The 20,943-nt window shown below is 37.1% G+C and overlaps 1 protein-coding gene across 1 annotated transcript in view; it reads left to right on the top strand.

The window, feature by feature from the left end:
* COL4A6 (collagen type IV alpha 6 chain) overlaps positions 1–20,943 on the top strand; it is a gene marked incomplete at its 5' end in the record, with an annotated part of 504,285 nt that overhangs the window by 427,463 nt on the left and 55,879 nt on the right. Inside the window, 3 exons of the mRNA XM_080653123.1 lie at positions 16,163–16,231; positions 17,886–17,921; positions 20,641–20,703. Coding sequence (XP_080509249.1) covers positions 16,163–16,231; positions 17,886–17,921; positions 20,641–20,703 — 168 coding nt within the window. The remainder of the gene's footprint in view (positions 1–16,162; positions 16,232–17,885; positions 17,922–20,640; positions 20,704–20,943) is intronic.

Raw genomic sequence — 20,943 nt, 5'->3', positions numbered from 1 at the left:
AACAAGGGTAGTGGTCAACATGTTCACAATGTTTTTGTGAGTTTCACCTTGTTTTGGCAGCACTTGCTGCACCTCCCATAGCCCATTAGCTACCTAGGAAGGAACTAGGGAGGGCTATAAGGTTAAGCTTAATTATACTAATTAAGCTTAATTAAGCTAGGACTTGTTTGTGGCCCTGCCCTGGTCAGTCTGAGGCTTAACCCTATAGCCACTCCCTACAGTTACTCCCCTCCCCCTTCCCACTGCACATCAAACCCTTGATTCTGGGATTGATAAAGCATTTGTTGGATTCTGGTGTCACTTTTATTTAATTCTTTTATCCAGATAGAGATCAAATATTAGAATCTAAGGGATTTCTAATAAATACTGTGTCCTTGTAAGGCTGCTTTTATAGGTGGCTGGATAGAGAAAAATAGCACATTTCTAGGCCATTCTCAACTTCATTTAAAATAATCTAAGCTAATGAGTATACAGATATAGTATATTAAGCTATAAATAATACTATTAGACAGAACCAAGCTGCATTAATTGATTGGCATTTTACTAAAAGATCAGCACCCTTATCTTCAGTGACCATGTTATGGGTGTGGATATATATGTCAAAAAGTGACATATACAGAGAGATCCAAGATGGCAGAGGAGTAGATGGAAGCTACACTCACCTCCTCCCAGAACCAAACTGGAATTACAACTAAAGCATAGAAAAATCATCCTGAATAATGTACTAAAGACTAGCTGGAGAGAATCTTTATAACCAAGGACTTACAGAGGTGGCCACATTGAGACTGGTAGGAGGTGTGGAGGGATGAGGAGGCTGGCTGGGCACTCATGGGCAGCAGTTGAAGTTCTGAAGGGATATATCAGCTTCAGGGGGTCCAGAGAAGTGTGGGGTCTAAACCACAAGTTGGGCTCCCGAGGCCACAGCACCAAAACAGGCACCCACATAACATCTGGCTGTGAAAAGCAGTGGAGCTTCTCTCTACCATAGAAAAACAGCTAGAAATGCCACTCACCCTGGGCTCCAATGGAGAGAGGGAAGAGTAGACTAGAGTTGTGTGAGGAAAGTCTCGTTTTGGTGGCTCTGGGGAGAGAGCTAAGAGGTCACACACCAGGATCCTCATGCTGAGTCATTCCCCCATACCACAGAAGCCATATTTCTTGGGCAGAGCATTCCCCTACATGCAACATCACACTGGGAGGAAGTAATAGCCCCATCAGCTGGAATGCTTCTCACCTCACCCTGTGGAGCATACACCTTGCTGAGGAGTACAGCCAGAATCTCTTTTAGTGACTGAGCCAGACAGCTTACAGTTGGAAGCAGATATCTGAGTGCTTTGAGACTTTTGCCAACCTGCCTCTGGACCCAGTGCTAATAAAAGCAAACTTTGGTGTGCATCTTACTCCTTTCCATATGCACCCAGGCCCATCAGAGGGAGCCACAAGCTATGAATCACTGATAGCTCCAAACAGTTTGCCCAAGGACAATGAAAAAAAGCTTCTGACATTGGCCTGCACCAGAGTCCCTCTGAAGAGGCCCAGAACCAATACACCCAGTGGCCATATTCAGACAATAACAGAGCAAGATCCAATAGGCTTCACAAGCAGCATATCCAGGGAAATCTAAGCAGGCACCAAACCTTGCTGAGATAGATTCCTCTTCATATGATCAGCATCTGCATAGTATCTTGTACAATGTGTTGGGAGTTGAGCCTCACTGTCAACCAGCCTGAGGGTCAATAACATGCATGAATAGGCCAATAGCAATCAAGACTCAATTACAACAGGAGGGCCCACATAACAGGCACAAGGGACATTATTAGAGCACCCAGCTCAGGTGATCAAGGAGACTATGCCACTGGGTCCCACAGGTCACCTACTACATAAAGCCACCCTACCAAGACTGAGAGTCATAGCAGATCTACCTGATACATAGAAACAAACACAAAGAGGCATCCAAAATGGGGAGACAAAAAACAGGACCCAAATGAAAGAACAAGAGAATTCTCAAGAAGAAAAGCTAAATGAAATGGAGGTAAGCAATTTATCAGATATAGAGTGAAGAATAATGATTATAAAGATGTTCAACAGCATTAAAAAGGACATAGAATCCATAAAAAGGACCACTCATAAATGAAGAATGCCATATCTAAAATAAAGAATACACTGGAAGGAAAAAACAGTAGGCACAATGAAGTAGATGATCACATCAGCGATTTAGAAGACAAAGTGGAAATAAACAACCAGAGCAGCAAAAATAAAAATGAATTTTAAAAATGAGGATAATTTAAGGGAACTTTGGGACAACATGAACCGTAACAACATCCACATCATAGGGGAACCAGAAGGAAAAGAGAGAAAGCAAGGGATCGAGAACATATTTGAAGAAATAATGACTGAAAACTTCCCTACTCTGGTGAAGGAAAAAGACATACAAGTTCAGGAAGCACAGCCCCAAGCAATGTGGACCCAAAGAGGTCCACACCAAGACACATCATCATTAAAATGACAAAAGTTAAAGACAAAGTGACATCAGAGGAATGGCAGCATGAGAGAACCCCTTGGCTTCTCCAACTGAAATTTTAACACATTAACCAACTATAATTCAACAAATAATTTCCTACTTGGTACAGAGCCATACCTGAGAGACCTGCATATTGAAACATCTAAAGTTGGGCAACCAAGAATAAATGGGGAGACAAGAAAGGAAGAAAGGGCAGAGCTCACGCTGGGAGGAACAGAGAGATTCAGGGGGCAGTCCAGCAAGGCGAGTAGAGCAAACAGTGACTGAGCCAGCAGAGGCCTGACAAAGCACAGGGTTCTGCCATGTGGCTCTCCACTGTAGGGCTGGGCGGTGGTGTACCAGGTAAGGAAAAAGAACCACAGAGCCCTGCCATCCGCCACTTGGACTCCCAAAACTCACCTTCTGTTGCCCTTGGTGCATGTTTAAAAGCATATTATCTGTAAATGAAGAGCTATTGCAGGAGAACCACTGTTTTCCATTGTGACAGATCCTCAGCTGGGGTGCTTGTGGTAGGACCCCAAGAGATCCAGGGTTGCCAATATGGTGAGGGCAAAACAAAACCCAACCCCAGCAACATGGCTGCACTATCTTACAGAAGCCATGGAGGTAGTCTGGGAGATCACAGAGGTAAAATATATATATATATATATATATATATATATATATATATATATATATATATAGTGTGATTCAACACCATCTACTGGAAAATAGTAGAAAGACATCTTCAGAGAAAGCTGTTATAAGCCATTAATATATACAGATATACATGTCTAGACAAAGGAGAACAGCAAATACAATTAATAACCACAGTAATGATGATGATCAGAAAGAAAATAAATCTGCAGAAAGCAAGCTGGTGCACATGGAAATATGTGATATAAATGACAGAGATTTCAAGATTGCAGTTATGAAAATACTCAATGAGATGCAAGAAAATATAGACAGGTAATTCAATGCATCAGAAAACAAATTGAACAAAATGAATACTTTACTAAAAAGATTAAAACTTTAAAGAGGAACCAATCAGAAATCCTGGAAATGAAGCATGTAATTAAGGAGATTAAGAGTAAACTACTGAGCATAGAACAGAGCCAAACAGATAGAGGAAAGAATTAGTGATATTGAAGATAGGAATATACAAATGACTCAGAGGGAAGAAGAAAGAGACCTGAACATAAAGAAAAATGAAAGAGGTCTATGAGAACTATATTATTCCATCAGAGAAAGCAATATTAGAATAATAAGCATGACAGAAGAGGAAGAGAGAGAGAAGGGAAAGGAGGGTCTATTCAAACAAATTGTGGATGAGAACTTCCCAAACCTATGGTAAGAACTAGATCCTCAAATCCAAGAAGCAAACAGAACACCTTGTTACCTAAATCCAAAGAAACCCTCTCCAAGGCACTTTGCATTAAAATTATCAAAAAATAATGACAAAGAAAAAATTCTCAAAGCAGGCCGAAAAAGAAGGAAGTGACATACAAAGGAAAACCCATCGGAATTTCATCCAACTTCTCAGCAGAAACTCTTAAAGCCAGAAGAGAGTAGAACCAAATATTCAGACATCTGAAAGAGAGAGATTACCAGGCGCAAATAAAATATCCAGCAAAATTATCCTTTAAATATGAAGGAGAAATAAAGACGTTCCAAGACATACAGAAGCTGGAGGATTTTATCACCAGAAAACCTCCATTGCAGGAAATACTCAATGGAGTTATTCTTCCTGAAACAAAGAACGTAAGGTCATAACACTACTATTAATAACAACAAAAAAACTTACAGCATAAAAAGGGATTTGTAACCAACAAAAACATAAAAATGTCTGAACTGGCAAAGGAGGATGAAGATCAGATGCACTCAAAACAAAAACAAAAAAATGCTGTATATATGCAAGTTTATTTTTTAAAAACCTAATGCTAACCACACACAAAAATCCCCAAACCAGGACACATAGCTTAAAGAAAGAGGAAACAGAGGAAAGAAGTATGGAATAGCAACCAAATAAAAACAACAGACAGAAACACAAAGGAAAAGAACCAATGGAGGCACAGAGCTACCAGAAGACAAAAGATAAAATGGCTATAGGAAATCCTCGTACATCAATAATTACCCTTAATGTAAATTGTCCAAATTCACCAATAAAGAGGCACAGAGTAACAGAGTGGATCAAGAAAGCAAAACCCAACCATATGCTGCCTACAAAAGACACATCTAAGCTGCAAAGACAAAGGTAGATTCAAAGGGTGGAAAATGATCCTCCAAGCAAATAACATCCACAGAAAAGCAGGGGTAGCCATAGTTATATCTGACAGAATAAAGATAACAAGAGACAAAGATGGATACTTTATAATGATAAAAGGAACACTACATCAACAAAAACAAAAACAACGTAACACTCCTTAAAATATATGTACCCAACCAGGGAGCACCAAAATATATAAAACGACTACTCACAGAACTAAAAGGAGAAACATATCAAAACACAATCATGATTGGGGACCTTAATACTTCATTTACAGCTCTAGTGGAACCACCAAACACTAAATCAATAAAGAAATACCAGCTGTAAATAACGCACTAGACCAAATGAACATAATTGACACTTACAGAACTTTTCATCCCAGAATATCAGATTGTACATTCTTCTCCATGCACATGAAACATTCTCAAGGATAGACCATATGTTGGAAACTAACATAAACAAATTCAAGAAAACTGATATTACACCAAGAATATTCTCTGACTATGATGCCTTGAAATTAGAAATCAACTGCAAAATGGAATTAAAGAAACCCACAAATATGTGGAGATTAAACAACATACTACTAAAAAATGACTAGGTCAAAGAAGAAATAAAAGATGAGATCAAAAGATATATAGAGACAAATGAGAATGACAGTACAACATGTCAAAATTTCTGGGATGCAACAAAAGCATTAATAAGAGGGAAGTTTATATCATTACAGGCCTGTCTCAAGAAACAAGAAAAATCCCAAGTAAACAACCTAACATCACATCTTTAAAAAACTAGAAAAAGAATAACAAAAGCAAACGAAAGTCAGCAGAAGAAGGGAAATAATAAAAATTAGAGCAGAATTGAGTGAAATAGAAAACAAAAGACTATACAAAAAATAATAAAACTAAGAGCTGGTTCTTTGAAAAGATTAATAAAATTGACAAACCCATGGCTAAACTCACTAAGGAAAAAGTGGAAAAGACCCATTAAACAAAATCATAAATGAGATTGGAGAAGTCACCACAGATATTACAGATATACAAAGCATCATACTAGTATATTATGAAAGATTATATGCCACCAAATTCAACCTAGAAGAAATGGATAAGTTCCTCAAAATATATAACATTTTTAGACTAAGTCATGAAGAATTAGAAAATCTAAATAGACCAATCAGCAGTGAGGAAATTGAAACAACCAACAAAAACCTCCCCTCCCAAAACGTCCAGGACTGATGGCTTTGCTAGTGAATTCTACCAAACATTTATAGAAGATTTAAAACCTATCTTTCTCAAAATTTTCCAAAAAAAATACGAAGAAGAGGCAATACTTCCTAACACATTTTATGAAGCCAATATACCCCATTTACCAAAATCTAGGAAGGATAACACAAAAAAATGAAAACTACAGAGCAATATATCTAATGACTACAGATGCAAAAATGCTAAACAAAATACTAGCAAGTGGAATACAATAATACATTTAAAAACTATGTATCCCAATTAAGAGGGGTTCATTCTATAGCACAAGGATAGTTTAACATACACAAATCAATCAATGTAATACACCACATTAAAAGGACAAAAAACATATAATCTTAAAAATAGGTGCAGAAAAAGGATTTCATAGGATACAACACCCAGTTATGATTAAAACATTCAATAAAAATAGGAATAGAAGGAATGTACCTCAACATAATAAAGGCCATATATGATAAATCCTCATCTAATATCATACTTGAAGGTGAAAAATTGAAAGCTTTTCCTCTAAGATTAAGAACAAGACAAGGATGTCCACTCTCGCCACTTTTATTCAACATAGTGCTAGAAGTCCTAGCCAGAGCAATAAGGCAAGAGAAAGAAATAAAAGGCATCCTAATTGGAAAGGAAGAAGTAAAACTGTCACTTTGTATGAATGACATGATTATGTATATAGAAGACCCTAAAGACTCTACCAAAAACTATTAGAAACAATAAACAAATACAGTCAAGTTGCAGGATACAAAATCAATGTACAAAAATACATTGCCTTCATGTACACTAACAACAAAACTTCATAAAAAGAAATGAAAAAAAATTATTTTTCAATTGCAACCAAAAATAAAATACCTAGGAACAAACTTAACAAAGAACATGGAAGACCTATATACCGAGAATTGCAAAGCATTATTTAAAGAGATTGAAAAAGACACAACAAAATGGAAAAATATCCCATTCTCATGGATTGGAAAAATCAACATAGTTAAAATGGCCATATTACCCAAAGCAACATACAGATTTAATGCAATCCCCATCAAATCTCAACTCATTTTTTAAAGAAATAGAACAAAAAAATCATAAAAAAATGTAGCTGGAGCTATCATACTACCTGACTTCAAATTATACTACAGAGCTATGATAATCAAAAGAATATGCTATTCCCAGAGAAACAGACAAAGATCAATGGAACAGAATATAGAGCCTAGCTATAAAATCATATGTATATGGACAGATAATTTTCGTCATAAACACATAAGGGAGTATAGATAGTATCTCCAATGAATGGTGCTGGGAAAACTGAAAAGCCACATGCAAATTTGTAATGCTAACAGCAAGACATCCATGAAAAACACACATGGTGTCAAAACAAGCCAAGGGAAAATCATTTGGACAAAAAATGAAAAAGGATCCCAAGTCAAATTTATAGAAAAGATTCCTTTATTAACTTTTGGTTGAGAATATGTTTGTATATTTTCAGAAAACAACTCCAAGACCATGTGGATTCCTGCAACAGAGAGGAATTGACAGGACTGCTCCAGCCATGAAGACAGAAGAGAAACAGTCCAGAGATGGAAGACGCTGACAACGCCTTGCCATACTAGCAGTCAGCAGCTGTGCATCTCTGCAGGTTGCCCAGGACCAAACCAGAGAGGGTCGGACCTGCATTACCACCATTTATTTGTCCACCATCCAGAACTGAAATATCATTGCTGTACACATAAGGAACTGTTTGACATTGAAACTGGGACTCAAAAGAACTGTTGGCCCAGAAAGAAACTCTCTACAGAATGATTCATTTGCCTCTCAACATAACCATTATTGCTTATCTCATTTTCGGTTCTTATAAGTGTATTTCTAGTATCACATGATCTCACTCATCTGGGGGAAATAATGAACAACATAAATTGATGAACAAAAAAAGACCCAGAGACAGGGAAGCATCGATCAGACTGTCAAACCTCAGAGGGAAGGTAGGGCAGGGTGAGGGTAAGGAGGAGAGATCAACCAAAGGACTTGTATGCATGCATATAAGCCTAACCAGTGGTCACGGACAACAGGAGGGTGGGGGCATGCGTGGGGAGGGGTTTTGGATGGGAATGGGGGGATGAGGACAAATATGTGATACCTTAATCAATAAAGAAATTAAAAAAATAAAAACAAAAAGAATGAAACTGTATTATAGTTTATCCTCATGTACAAAAATTAATTCAAAATGGATCAAAGACCTAAATATAAGACCCAATACAGTAAGTTACATAGAAGAAAATATAGGTACCAAATTTATGAACCTTGGTCATAGAGAACATTTTGTGAATTTGACCCCAAAGGCAAGGAAAGTAATAAGCAAAAATAAATGAATGGGATTATATAAAACTAAAAGACTTCTGCAAAGCAAAAGAAACTGATAATAAAACAAGGAGTCAACCAACAAGATAGGAGATGATATTTTCAAACAGTAGTTCTGACAAAGGTTTAATTTCCAAAATATGTAAAGAACTATATATAAAGAACTCATAAAACTCAATACCAAACAAACAACCCAATCAGAAAGTGGGTAGAGGACCTGAAAATATACCTCTCCCCAAAAGACTTATGAACAGTCAGTAGATATATGAAAAGATGTGCAACCTCACTAGCAATTAGAGAAATGCAAATCAAAACTACAATGAGATACCACACCGCACCTGTTAGAGTGGCTATTATCAATAAGACACGCAATAACAAGTGTTGGAGAGGTTGTGGAGAAAAAGAAACCCCCATTCACTGTTGGTGGGAATGTAGACTGGTTTAACCAGTATGGAAATCAGTCTGCAGTTCCTCAAAAAATTAAGAATAGAGCTACCTATGACCCAGCAATCCCTGTCCTGGTTATATACCCAAAAAAACTTGAAAACATGTATCACAAAGATATATGCACCCCTGTGTTCATTGCAGCATTATTCACTGTGGCCAAGACATGGAAACAACGAACATGTTCTGCTATAGAGGACTGAATAAAGAAGATGTGCTACATATACACAATGGAATATTACCCAGCCATAAGAAAGTATGTAATAGTGCCATTTACAACAACATCGATGGACCTTGAGAACATTATGCTAAGTGAAATAAGTCAGTTGCGAAAAGCTAAGAACCATATCATTTCACTCATATGTGGGATATAAAACTGAAACTCGCGAACACAAACAGCCTTGAACACAATCACAAGAAGAAAACTGAAAAACACACAAAGACATGGAGGCTAAATAACATGTTATTAAATAATGAATGGGTTAACAAAGAGATCAAATAATAAATCAAAATACCTGGAAACAAATGAAAATTAAAAAAATAGCAACCCAAGTCTATAGGACTCAGGGAAATCAGTCGTAAGAGGTAAAGTCATAGCATTACAGGCTTATTTCAAGAAACAAGAAGAAGCTCAAATAAACATTCTAACTTTACACTAAAGGAACTTGAAAAAGAGCAGCAAACAAAACCCACACTGAGGAGAAGGGTGGAAATTATAAAGATCAGCACAGAAATAAGTGAGAGTCTAAAAAAAATCCCCCCAAAATCAATGAAACCAAAAGCTGATTCTTTGAGAAGATAAGCAAGATTGACAAACATTTAACCAGACTAATCTAGAAAAAAAGAGGGAGGACCCAAATAATTAACATCAGAAACAAAAGAGAAGTAACAACTGACACCAAAGAAATACAAAGGAATGTAAGAAAATATTATGAACAACTATCTGCCAACAAATTGGACAATCTGCAAAAACTGGATAAATTCCTAGAAACATACAATTTTCCAAAACTAAACGAAGAAGAAGAGCCTAAGGGAACTTTGGGACAACACAAAATGAAACAATATCCGCATAATAAGGGTCCCAGAAGGAGAGGAAACTGAGCAAGGAATAGAAAATCTGTTTGAAGAAATAATGACAGAAAAATTCCCTGATATAGGGAAGAAAAAACTCACATAAATCCAAGAAGCTCACAGAGTCCCAAACAAAATGAACCCCAAAAGACTGATGCCAAAGCACATTATAATTAAATTGGCAAACACCAATGACAAAGTAAGAATATTAAAAGCGGCCAGAGAGAGACAGAAAGTTACCTACAAAGGATTCCCCATCAGACTGATTTCTCAACAGAAACACATCGGGCCAGAAGGGAATGGAATGAAATATACAAAGTCATGCAAAGGAAGGGTCTGAATCCAAGAATACTGTACCCAGCAAGGCTATCAATCAAAATTGAGGGTGAAATCAGGAGCTTCACAGACAAAAAAGGACTAAGGGAGTATATTACCACCAAACCAGCAATGCAAGAAATGCTGAAGGGTCTGCTGTAAAAAGAAGAAAGAGGAAGTGAAGAAGGAACACAGGGGTAAAGAATAAAAATGGCAACAAACAAGTACCTATCAATAATAACTTTAGATGTAAATGGATAAAATGTCCCAATGAAAAGACATAGGGTAGCAGAGTGGATAAGAAAACATGAGCCACATATCAGCTGTTTACAGGAAACCCACCTCAGAAAAAAGGACTCACACAGACTGATGGTGAAGGGATGGAAAAAGGTTTTTCAGGCCAATGGAAATGAAAAAAAAAATCTGTGGTAGCAATACTTATATCTGACAAATTAGATCTCAAAGTGAAGGACATAACAAGAGATAAGGAAGGCTACTTCATAATACTAAAGGGAGCAATCCAACAAAAGGTATAACTCTGGTAAACATATATGCACCCAATACAGGAGTACCCACATACATAAAAAAAACTTCTGGAGAATTTCAATGGAAAGATTGACAGCAATACAGTCATAGTAGGGGACTTTAATATCCCACTATCACCATTGGACAAATCCTCTAAACAAAAAAAATCAGCAAAGAAACATCAATCCTAAATGACTCAGTAGATCAGATGAAATTAATTGACATCTTCAGAACATTTCACCCCAAAGCCACAGAATATACATTCTTCTCAAGTGCACATGGAAAATTTTCAAAGATAGACCATATATTGGGTCACAGGCAAACTCTCTTCAAAGTCAAGAAGATAGAAATCATATCAACATCTTCTCAAATCACAATGGCATAAAATTAGAAATCAACTACAACAAAAACAATGAAAAAATCAAACACCTCCGAAGGGTAAATAGCATGCTATTAAACAATGACTGGGTTACCAAAGAGATCAAAGAATAAATAAAAAGCATCATGGTAACAAATGACAATGAAAACACAACAATCCAAAATCTATGGGACACAGTGAAAGCAGTCATGAGAGGGAAGTTCATAGTTCTACAGGCCTACCTCAAAAAAACAAGAAACAATGGTAATAAATTACCTAACCCTACAACTCAAAGAGTTAGAAAGAGAGTAACAAGAAAAGCCCAGTGTAAGCAGAAGGAAGGAAATAATAAAGATCAGCGTGGAGATAAACGACATAGAGACCAAAAAGACAATACAAAAGATCAACAAAACCAAGAGCTGGTTCTTTGAAAGGATAAACAAAATTGATGAACCTCTAGCCAGGCTCACCAAGAAGCAAAGAGAGAGGACCCAAATAAATAAAATCAGAAATGAAAGGGGCGAAATAGCAACTGATCCCACAGAAATACAAACGATTATCAAAAAATACAATTAACAACTCTATTACAACAAAATGGACAACCTAGATGAAATGGACATATTCCTAGAAAAATACAAGCTACCAAGAAGAATCAAAAAACCTGAATAGGCCGATAACTACCAAAAAAATTGAAATAACAATCAAAAATCTTCCAGCAAACAAAAGCCCTTGTCTGGATAGCTTTACAGGGGAGTTCTACCAAGCATTCAAAGAAGAACTAAAACCTATCCTCCCTCAGACTATTCCAAAAAAATCAAGAGGAAGGCACACTTCCAAGTTCTTTCTATAAGCCAGCATTACCCTAATCCCAAAATCAGATAAAGACATCACACAGAAAAGGAGAACTACAGGCCAATATCCTTGATGAACGTAGATGCTAAAATCCTCAACAAAATTCTAGCAAATCGGATTCAGCAATTCATTAAAAAGATCATACACCATGACCAATTGGGATTTACTCCAGGGATGCAAGGATGGTACAATATCTGCAAATCAATAAATGTGATACAACACATAAACAAACTGAGAGACAAAAATCACATAATGTTATCAATTGATGCAGAGAAAGAATTTGACAAAATAACACCCTTTCTTGATAAAAACTCTCAGCAAAGTGGGAATAGAAGGATCATACCTCAACATAATAAAAGCCCTATATGACAAACCTACAGCCAACATCATACTCAATGGGCAAAAACTGAAACCATTTCCACTAAGAACAGGAACAAGACAAGGATGCCCACTTTCACCACTCCTGTTCGACATAGTACTGGAAGTACTAGCCATTGCAATCAGACAAGAAGAAGAAATAAAAGGCATCCAAATTGGAAAAGAAGAAGTAAAACTGTCCTTATTTGCAGATGACATGATACTATACATAGAAAACCCCAAAGACTCCATCAAAAAACTATTAGACCTAATAAATGAATTTGGCAATGTAGCAGGATACAAAATTAAAACCCAGAAATCTATGGCCTTTTTATACACCAATAATGAACTCACAGAAATAGAAATGAAAAAAAAAATCCTATTTACCATTGCACCAAAAAAAATTAAGATACCTAGGAATAAACTTAACCAAGAACGTAAAAGACCTGTACTCAGAAAACTACAGAACATTGAAAAAAGAGTTAGAGGAAGACATAAACAAATGGAAGAACATACCACGTTCATGGATTGGTAGAATCAACATCATTAAAATGTCCATACTACCTAAAGCAATCTATAGATTCAATGTAACACCAACTAAAATACCAATGGAATATTTCAAAGATCTAGCACAAACTCTCCAAAAATTCATATGGAATAAAAAAAGACACCGAATTGCCACAGCTATCCTGAAAAAGAAGAACAAAGTTAGAGGGATAACAATACCAGATATCAAGCTATGTTACCAAGCCATGGTTCTCAAAACTGCCTGGTACTGGCACAAGAACAGACATATAGACCAATGGAACAGAATAGAGGACCCAGAAATTGACCCAAGCCATTATTCTCAATATTTGACAAAGGAGGCAAGAGCATACAATGGAGCCAAAACCACCTCTTTAATAAATGGTGCTGGGAAATTTGGTCAGATACATGCAAAAAATTAAACTAGATCACCAACTTACACCATACACAAAAACAAACTCAAAGTGGCTAAAGGACTTGAATGTAAGACAGGAAACCATAAAAATCCTACAAGACTACATAGGCAGCAAAATTGCAGACATATGTCATAGCAATATCTTTACAGACACAGATCCTAGGGCAAGAACAGCTAAGGAGAAAATAAACAAATGGGACTACATCAAAATAAAAAGCTTCTGCACAGAAAAGAAACCATCAACAAAATAACAAGAAAGCCCACTGCATGGGAGAACATATTTGCCCAATGTTATCTCTGATAAGGGTTTAATCTCCAACATTTACAGGGAAATCATACAACTTAACAAAAGGAACATAGACAATCCAATCAAAAAATGGGCAAAGGACCTAAATAGACACTTTTCGAAAGAGGACATTCAGAAAGCCAAGAGACACATGAAAACATGCTCAAAGTCACTAATCATCCGATAGATGCAAATCAAAACAACAATGAGGTACCACCTCACACCTGTCAGAATGGCTATCATCAACAAATCAACAAATGACAAGTGCTGGAGAGGATGTGGAGAAAAAGGAACCCTCATGCACTGCTGGTGGGAATGCAGACTGGTGCAGCCACTGTGGAGAACAGTATGGAGTTTCCTCAAAAATTTAAAAATGGAACTGCCACTTGACCCAGTAATCCCACTTCCAAGAATATATCCCAAGAAAACAGAAACACCAATCAGAAAGCATATATGCACCCCTATGTTCATAGCAGCACAATAGCTAAGATTTGGAAACAGCCTAAATGCCCATCAGCGGATGAGTGGATTAAAAAACTATGGTACATCTACACAATGGAATACTATGCAGCTATAAAAAAGAAGGAATTCTTACCATTTGTGGCAGCATGGATGGAACTGGAGAGCATTATGCTAAGTGAAATAAGCCCAGCAGTGAAAGAAAAATACCACATGATCGCACTCATTTTTGGATAATAAAGAACATTATAGCCTGATGAATAAAAAGATAGATACAGAGGCAGAGAAGCATCAAACAGACTGTCAAATTACAGCGGGAAGGCTGGGGAGTGTTGGAGAGGGGAGGTAGGAGATCAAACGAAGGACCTGTATGTATGCATATAAGAATAACCAATGGACACAATACACTGGGCGGGGGTTGGGGGTTGATGGCATGTGCCAGGGGGTAGGAGAGGCTGGGGGAAGAGCAATGGGGAGGGAGAAAGGAGATATATGTACTACTATTTGTAATACTTTAAACAATAAAATACAATTTAAATAATTAAATTAAATTTAAAAACATCTATGGTACATTACACAATGGAATACTACTCGGCTGTGAAGAGGAAGGAAATGTTACCCTTCGTGATAGCATGGATGGACCTGGATACCATTATGCTAAGTGAAATCAGTCAGTCAGAGAAAGATAAGTACCATGCAATTTCACTCATATGTGAAATTTAATGAACAGACTGACCTACTGAGCAAAATAGAAACAGATTTATAGATAGAAGGCAAACAGCTCTGATGGGGGAGAGTGTTGCGGGAGTGGGAGGGATTAAGGAAAAAAAGAGGAAGAACTCATGGACAGGAACAACAGTGTGGTGATAATGTAGGGAAGGAGTGGGAGGAGGTGGAAGAGGTTATAGGGGGAATAAATGGTGATGGGAAAAATAAAATTAATAAAATAAAATATGAAAGTGAGACATACATACAAAGTACAAGCCCTAGCTTGTCATAAAGAGCCTAGACATCTAAGGATCAAACCAATATGCAGCAATTGGTGGGAGGGTTGTATTACCAACATAGTATGAGTTGTTTATGTCACAAAGTTCTTCAAACACTGCCATGGCAACAGGAGAGGAGAGCAAATCACATATGTGTGAGTAAAGTGAATATCCAGGAAATAAAGGAAGTGCTACCCCCAACAGTAGGAAAAGAAATCCTGAGGTAATGAACATCTGAGAGTCAAAGGAAAAAAGTAAAACCTAATCCTGTCCCTAAACCTCTCTTCAAGCCTAAATAGGAACTTGGACATGTATTTTACTAAACAGAACCTTAATAACCCTGCTAAATCCTGAGTGGATATTATTTGACATTTCTTTGATGAAAGTAGTAGCCACAAGTATAAGGGGAAACAGGAAGTATTAGGAAAGAAACTGGTTTGTGCTTTTGGGACCACATTGTTCTTTTTAATATATCTGTAATTTTGAGTTCAAAAAATCATCATTCACTCAATGATTCAGTACCCAAAGTTTAACCTTACCCCCAGTACTAATCCTGACTTCCCATTAAGTATGGGGACATTGACTTGCCCCAACAGGACAACATCTAGCAGACGTTAGCTGGCATCTGCCAATGAGACAGTAAATTTCTGGTTGATAGATGGGTTGGGCATACTTGGAACTGTTTTCTGTGTTAGTGAGACACACTGGCCTCTTAGACAGGTGTTGAAGTTGAAGTTGTGTGGTAGCAGCACAAGATGAAGATAGTTTTGTAGATATCTCTTAGACCAGGGGTCAGAAAACCAGCTAACGTGACCCTTGACCTGTGGTTTCTTTTTACATTTTTAAAAGATTGTAAAGATAAACTATATAGGACAGAACCCAGATATGGCCTGCAAAGCCTAAATTATTTACTATCTGGTTATTTACAGAAAAAGTTGACTGCTCTGAATAGATTCAAAGTCTCCTCCTTTCTAATCCCTTTAGAGATTTTGGAATTAGGAGAGTGGGCATATGATTTTGAGACACAGCAGCTGTTCGGGGGATGTACTTTGGCCCTTAGCATAGCCAATTCTGCCATAAAATAATCCATATAATTTCAGCCTCTTGCTGTTTCATCCTCTATCCGATCAGAGGATGAAACACATCCTATTAACAAAACTCTGTGTGTGTATGTTTTCACAAGTTTTTTTCTGATTTTACTCAGGGGCTTCCTGGTCAGAAAGGATCTAAAGGTGAACCTGTCCATACCCAAGGTAGTTTCAAAGGAATGAAGGTAAGAGCCTCTAAGGCAGACCACTGAGTGGGCTACAAGCTGAGCTCCCCCAGATTGGGCCCCAGCTCCAATAAAAACATTTCCAGAACTAGCATCTATGTCTCTATTTAAGGAGCAGACCAAGCTGTATTTAAAAAGGACCCTGAGCATTTTGTGGTAGAAACACTGACAGAAATGTTTGTAACCATACTGTTAAAGATATTTGCTATATAGGATCTAGACCAAAAATAAGAGACAGATCAGCAAACAGTTTGCATGCATATCATTTTCTTTGACAAGCCGAGACATTTCCTGGAGGCAGATACCTTTTGTCTGCTCTAGAATCCTTGATGTCTGCATACCTTGGTTTGAAGCCATGTATGTCTCTGCCCATCTCAGCATGGCCACCAGCCCAGGATCCTGGCCCTGCCCTTTTCTGTCCCTGAACCCAGGCCCATCACCCTTAGCTGGGCCCCTGGCTGTCTGCAAAAATTGCCCATCAACTCTGCAGCTGGTTAAAAACTTTCATCTTTTCATTGATAAAAACCTTCTGTATTCTTGTGACTGAATTCTTGGTTTGTACTGCCTGGTATCCTATGGGCCCTCAATAAACTCTGTTGACAAATGATTGACCCTATTTCCCTTAAAGAGTGGGAAGGGAGCCCATCATTTCCTTGCTAGGAAATCAGAATCTATGTGTCCAACATGAGAGGAAGATGCATCCAAGCACATTCAGCTGAGGATGGCACCTTTCTGTCTTCCATCCACGCACAGAACCCAGAACATTGGAACATTGGAAGTCACTTTGGAATGGAGTGATGGGGGTGGGTGGATGAGAGCTGACAAAGGCACAGTATTCAAGCTCTTGGCTGTAGATGCCACAGCAGAAGATAAAATGTAAGAGTTGGGAAAGACCTCATGATTGTTAGATTCATGTTGCTCATTTTATAGATAGAAAAACTGAGGTATACTGAGGCTATGTGACTTGCTCAGATTCACACAGCCAGTTAGTGTTCTTTCCATGCTGCAGAGAGCTGATTTTTTACCATAAGCCAAGTGCAGTAAGACTAGCAGGTATCAAAATATGGCCATTGTCACAGCAAACATTGATTAGTTTGGCCAAAAATAAAAGAGACCTTGGACCCAGTAGAACGCAGCAATTTTCAAAGATGGTTATATTATAGATTTATACAGTGACTTAAGATGGTGCAAAGTAATTAAAATGTAATCAAAGACTGTATACTCTGTGGATTCTCTCTTGAAATGTCTGATTTACATTGTATATATATGGGCATAGATTCTCTGGGGATGAGGGCACATGGGAAGGTGGCTTGTTTTCCTCCAAAAGAGAAGGGAAATCACCAGCCCACAGAAGCAGTTTCTAATTGATAAGTTCCTAGAAAAAAATAAAAATTAATTAATCCAAGTAAAATATGAAATCCTGTTCAACCAAGGCTATAATATTTGCCTTTTAGAGTCTAGACTTTTCTCAGGAAAAAAGTAAATGGTTGAATATGTCCAATTCATACATTATTTAAGACACAGGACCTGACAGAAGAGGACTAAGCTTCAGCAAAGCGTTTTTATGCCCATGCACTTTAGGTTAGTTATCTATGAAATACCACAGACTTGGTTTATTAATCTCTTCACTGTTCTGCCTTTTTCTGTTTCTCAGGGGGATCCTGGGCTGCCTGGACTAGACGGAATCACTGTAAGTTGTTACTTATGTGTTGAGTTCTCAATGTTTAGTCAACAGTTACTGATTGTCCCTTTTCATTCTTCCCTTCAGTGTTTGAAGGTCTTTGTAGACCTTCTCAATAAAAATCCATAGAAAATGGGTCACATTATTGTCTTTTTCCAGATGAGAAAGTACTGATAGGATGGACTGTCCACCTCAAAGTTACACAGCAGGCAGGCTTTTAGACCTTTAGACCAGGAAACTGCATACTCCCTGGTACAGAATTTTGCATTTCATTCAGCAAGCATTTACTAAGTGTTTCCTGTGTGTTGAGAGTGTCGTCGGTAAAACAAAAGTACAACACTATTCTTAAAAAGTATTCTGTATAAAACAAATTTTAGGGACTCTAAATAATAGTGAGTCCATGAAAATCCGTGAGTTGTATTAATAAGAGCTTTCTGCTTTCCTTGAGTTTCTACATTGTCATCATTTTCCTTTGAAGTGGCTTAAGAAAAGCCCCTCCTTTCTTTGTTATTGCCTATATCAGGGTTCCTTCCTTTCTGCTTTATTCCAGAACAGATACTAAGCACGTACTCTCAAAAAAATTCTACGAGTGATCCCTGAGACAATGCAGATATGGTATCTGCCCCCTCCCTGACCCAGGATGTGAAACACTATTAGGAATGTGGCATAAAAATTCCACAAAAGCTTTGAGAAAGAGATGCTGTCCACCTAAGCATACATCATGAAAGACTTTATATTTAAGATAGAGAAGATAGCCTCTGCGAAGTATGGATGATGTTTAGGCTGACTGGCAATGGGAGGAAGCTTTCTAAACAGAGAGCAGTGTGAGAAAAGATAGGCAATAAATAAGATGTATACAAGTACACATGCAAGCATAGATGAATGAGTAAGGACCAAGGACACCCAGTCCCCTACAGCTAAACAGTTGGTTTAGGTGGTGTGTTAACTAAATTTGTAGAATAACTATATTTGCTGCATAGCTTCTCTTAGAAATCATTTCCCTACCTGCAAAGGTACAATGTTTATGTACATACACAGGCATGATAAATAAACCATGTAGATTTGAGGAGGGGAGTTTGGTGACTGAGTACGAGATTTGTGATCAGTAAGGAGATCACAGGTTATTAATTATTGTCAAAGCAATGTTCTATTATCATACATCCCTGGGAAACTTCAAAGCCCTGGTTTTTCTTGCACCTATCTAAGTCTTGATTTCACTTGGCCTCTCCATCCCTTACCTAAGCACATATCACCTTATTACTGCTCCTAATTTTAATTAGGCTATACATTTCCCCATACCATCTTTCTCTTCAGATTTCATTGTCTTGTTTTTAATTTCATCACTATTATCATTCACGTCAAAATATCTTCTAGTTTTCCTTATGATTTTTCCTTTCAAATATGTGTTAACTTCCAAACATTTGGCAGCTTTCTAGATATCTTCCTGTTATTGATTTCAAGTTGATTTCCTTGCAGTTAGAGTACACACTCTGTATGACTTCAATCTTTTTTAAATTTGTTGGGGTTTGTTTTATGGTCTGGAATATGGACCTATCTTGCTGAATGTGCCATATGCACTTGAAGAGACTATGTATTCAGCTGGTTTAGGGTATAGTGATCTAAAAAAACCCCACTAGGTCAAGGTATTAATGTATTTTGGATCTTCTATATTCTTACTGATAATTTTTGTCTAACTTATATTAATTACTGATGGAAGGATATTAAAATCTTCAACTATAATGTGGATTTGTCTATTTCTGTCAGTTTTTGCTCCATATATTTTGAAGCTCTGCTATTAGATGCATGCACATCTAAGATTATTATATCTTCTTGATGAATTGACCTATTTATCATTATGAAATGCCCCCTTTTATCTCTGGTAATATTATTTGCCTTGAATTCTAGTTTACCTGATATTAATGTAATTGTTTTGATTCCTTTTTTAAATTTTCCTTTTTTTACATCACTTTAATATGAAAAAATTTCAAATATACAGCAAAATTGGATGAATTTTGCAGTGAACATCTTAACCATTAATATATTACTATACTTTTTTTATCCCATTTCTATCTATCTATCCATCCATCACTCCATCTCATTTTTACTAATGTTAAAGTAAATTGCATGCCTATCGTTAGCTAGACTTCAAAATTTGTTTACAGTTTTTCTTTCTATGTAAAATTTACATACAATAAAATACACAAATCTTAAGTGTGCATATGATGAGTTTTGACAAATGTGTACCCTTGTGTAACCCAAAGCCCTCTTAAGGTATAAAACATTCCCATCACCTTCAAAAGTTCTTTCCTGTCCCTTTCTAGTCAATCCCTGCCCCCACCTCAGCCCAAAGGCAACCACTATTGTGATTTTTTTTCCATCCTAAATCAGTTTTTTTTTTCTATTGTAGGGCATCATATAAAGGGAATAATATATAATATGTAGCCTTTAGGGTCAGACTTTTTTTACTTAGCACATTATTTTTGAGATTCATTCACATTGGTTCATATATCAGTAGTTTGTTATGCTTTACTATTATTTATCTTATTGTATGTATTGCAGTTCACTTATCAATTCTTGTATCAGTGGACACCTAGGACATTCCCAATATTTTAGTACTATGAATAAAATTAATATGAGAATTCTTGTGCAGTTTTTGTGGGCAAATGTTTTCATTTTCATTGAGAAACTGTGTTGATTTTATGACCTTAGTAAAAACTTGTCTCTCTAGGGCCCACGAGGAACACCCGGCGCTCCAGGAGCTGTAGGACCTAAAGGATCACCAGGATTTCAAGTAAGTAACCTAAATCTACCATGTGATCATAGAATTCATTCACATGAATGCTTTACCCACTAGGCTATTGATTTAATGTGCACCTGTGTAAATGTAGGTTCTTCTAGTGGAGAAGGCAACTTCCTTTCCTGGAGGATTAAAATAAAGTATGCTTTTATAAGGAGCTATGTATTGTCTTTATTTATTAGAGTCAATCTGACTATTCACTCTGTGCTTCCAAAGTCACCTAGTCTGGATCAA

This window comes from Plecotus auritus (assembly GCF_963455305.1).
Source record: "Plecotus auritus genome assembly, chromosome: X".
NCBI lineage: Eukaryota > Metazoa > Chordata > Mammalia > Chiroptera > Vespertilionidae > Plecotus > Plecotus auritus.
This window is presented reverse-complemented; position numbering and strand designations above follow the sequence as displayed.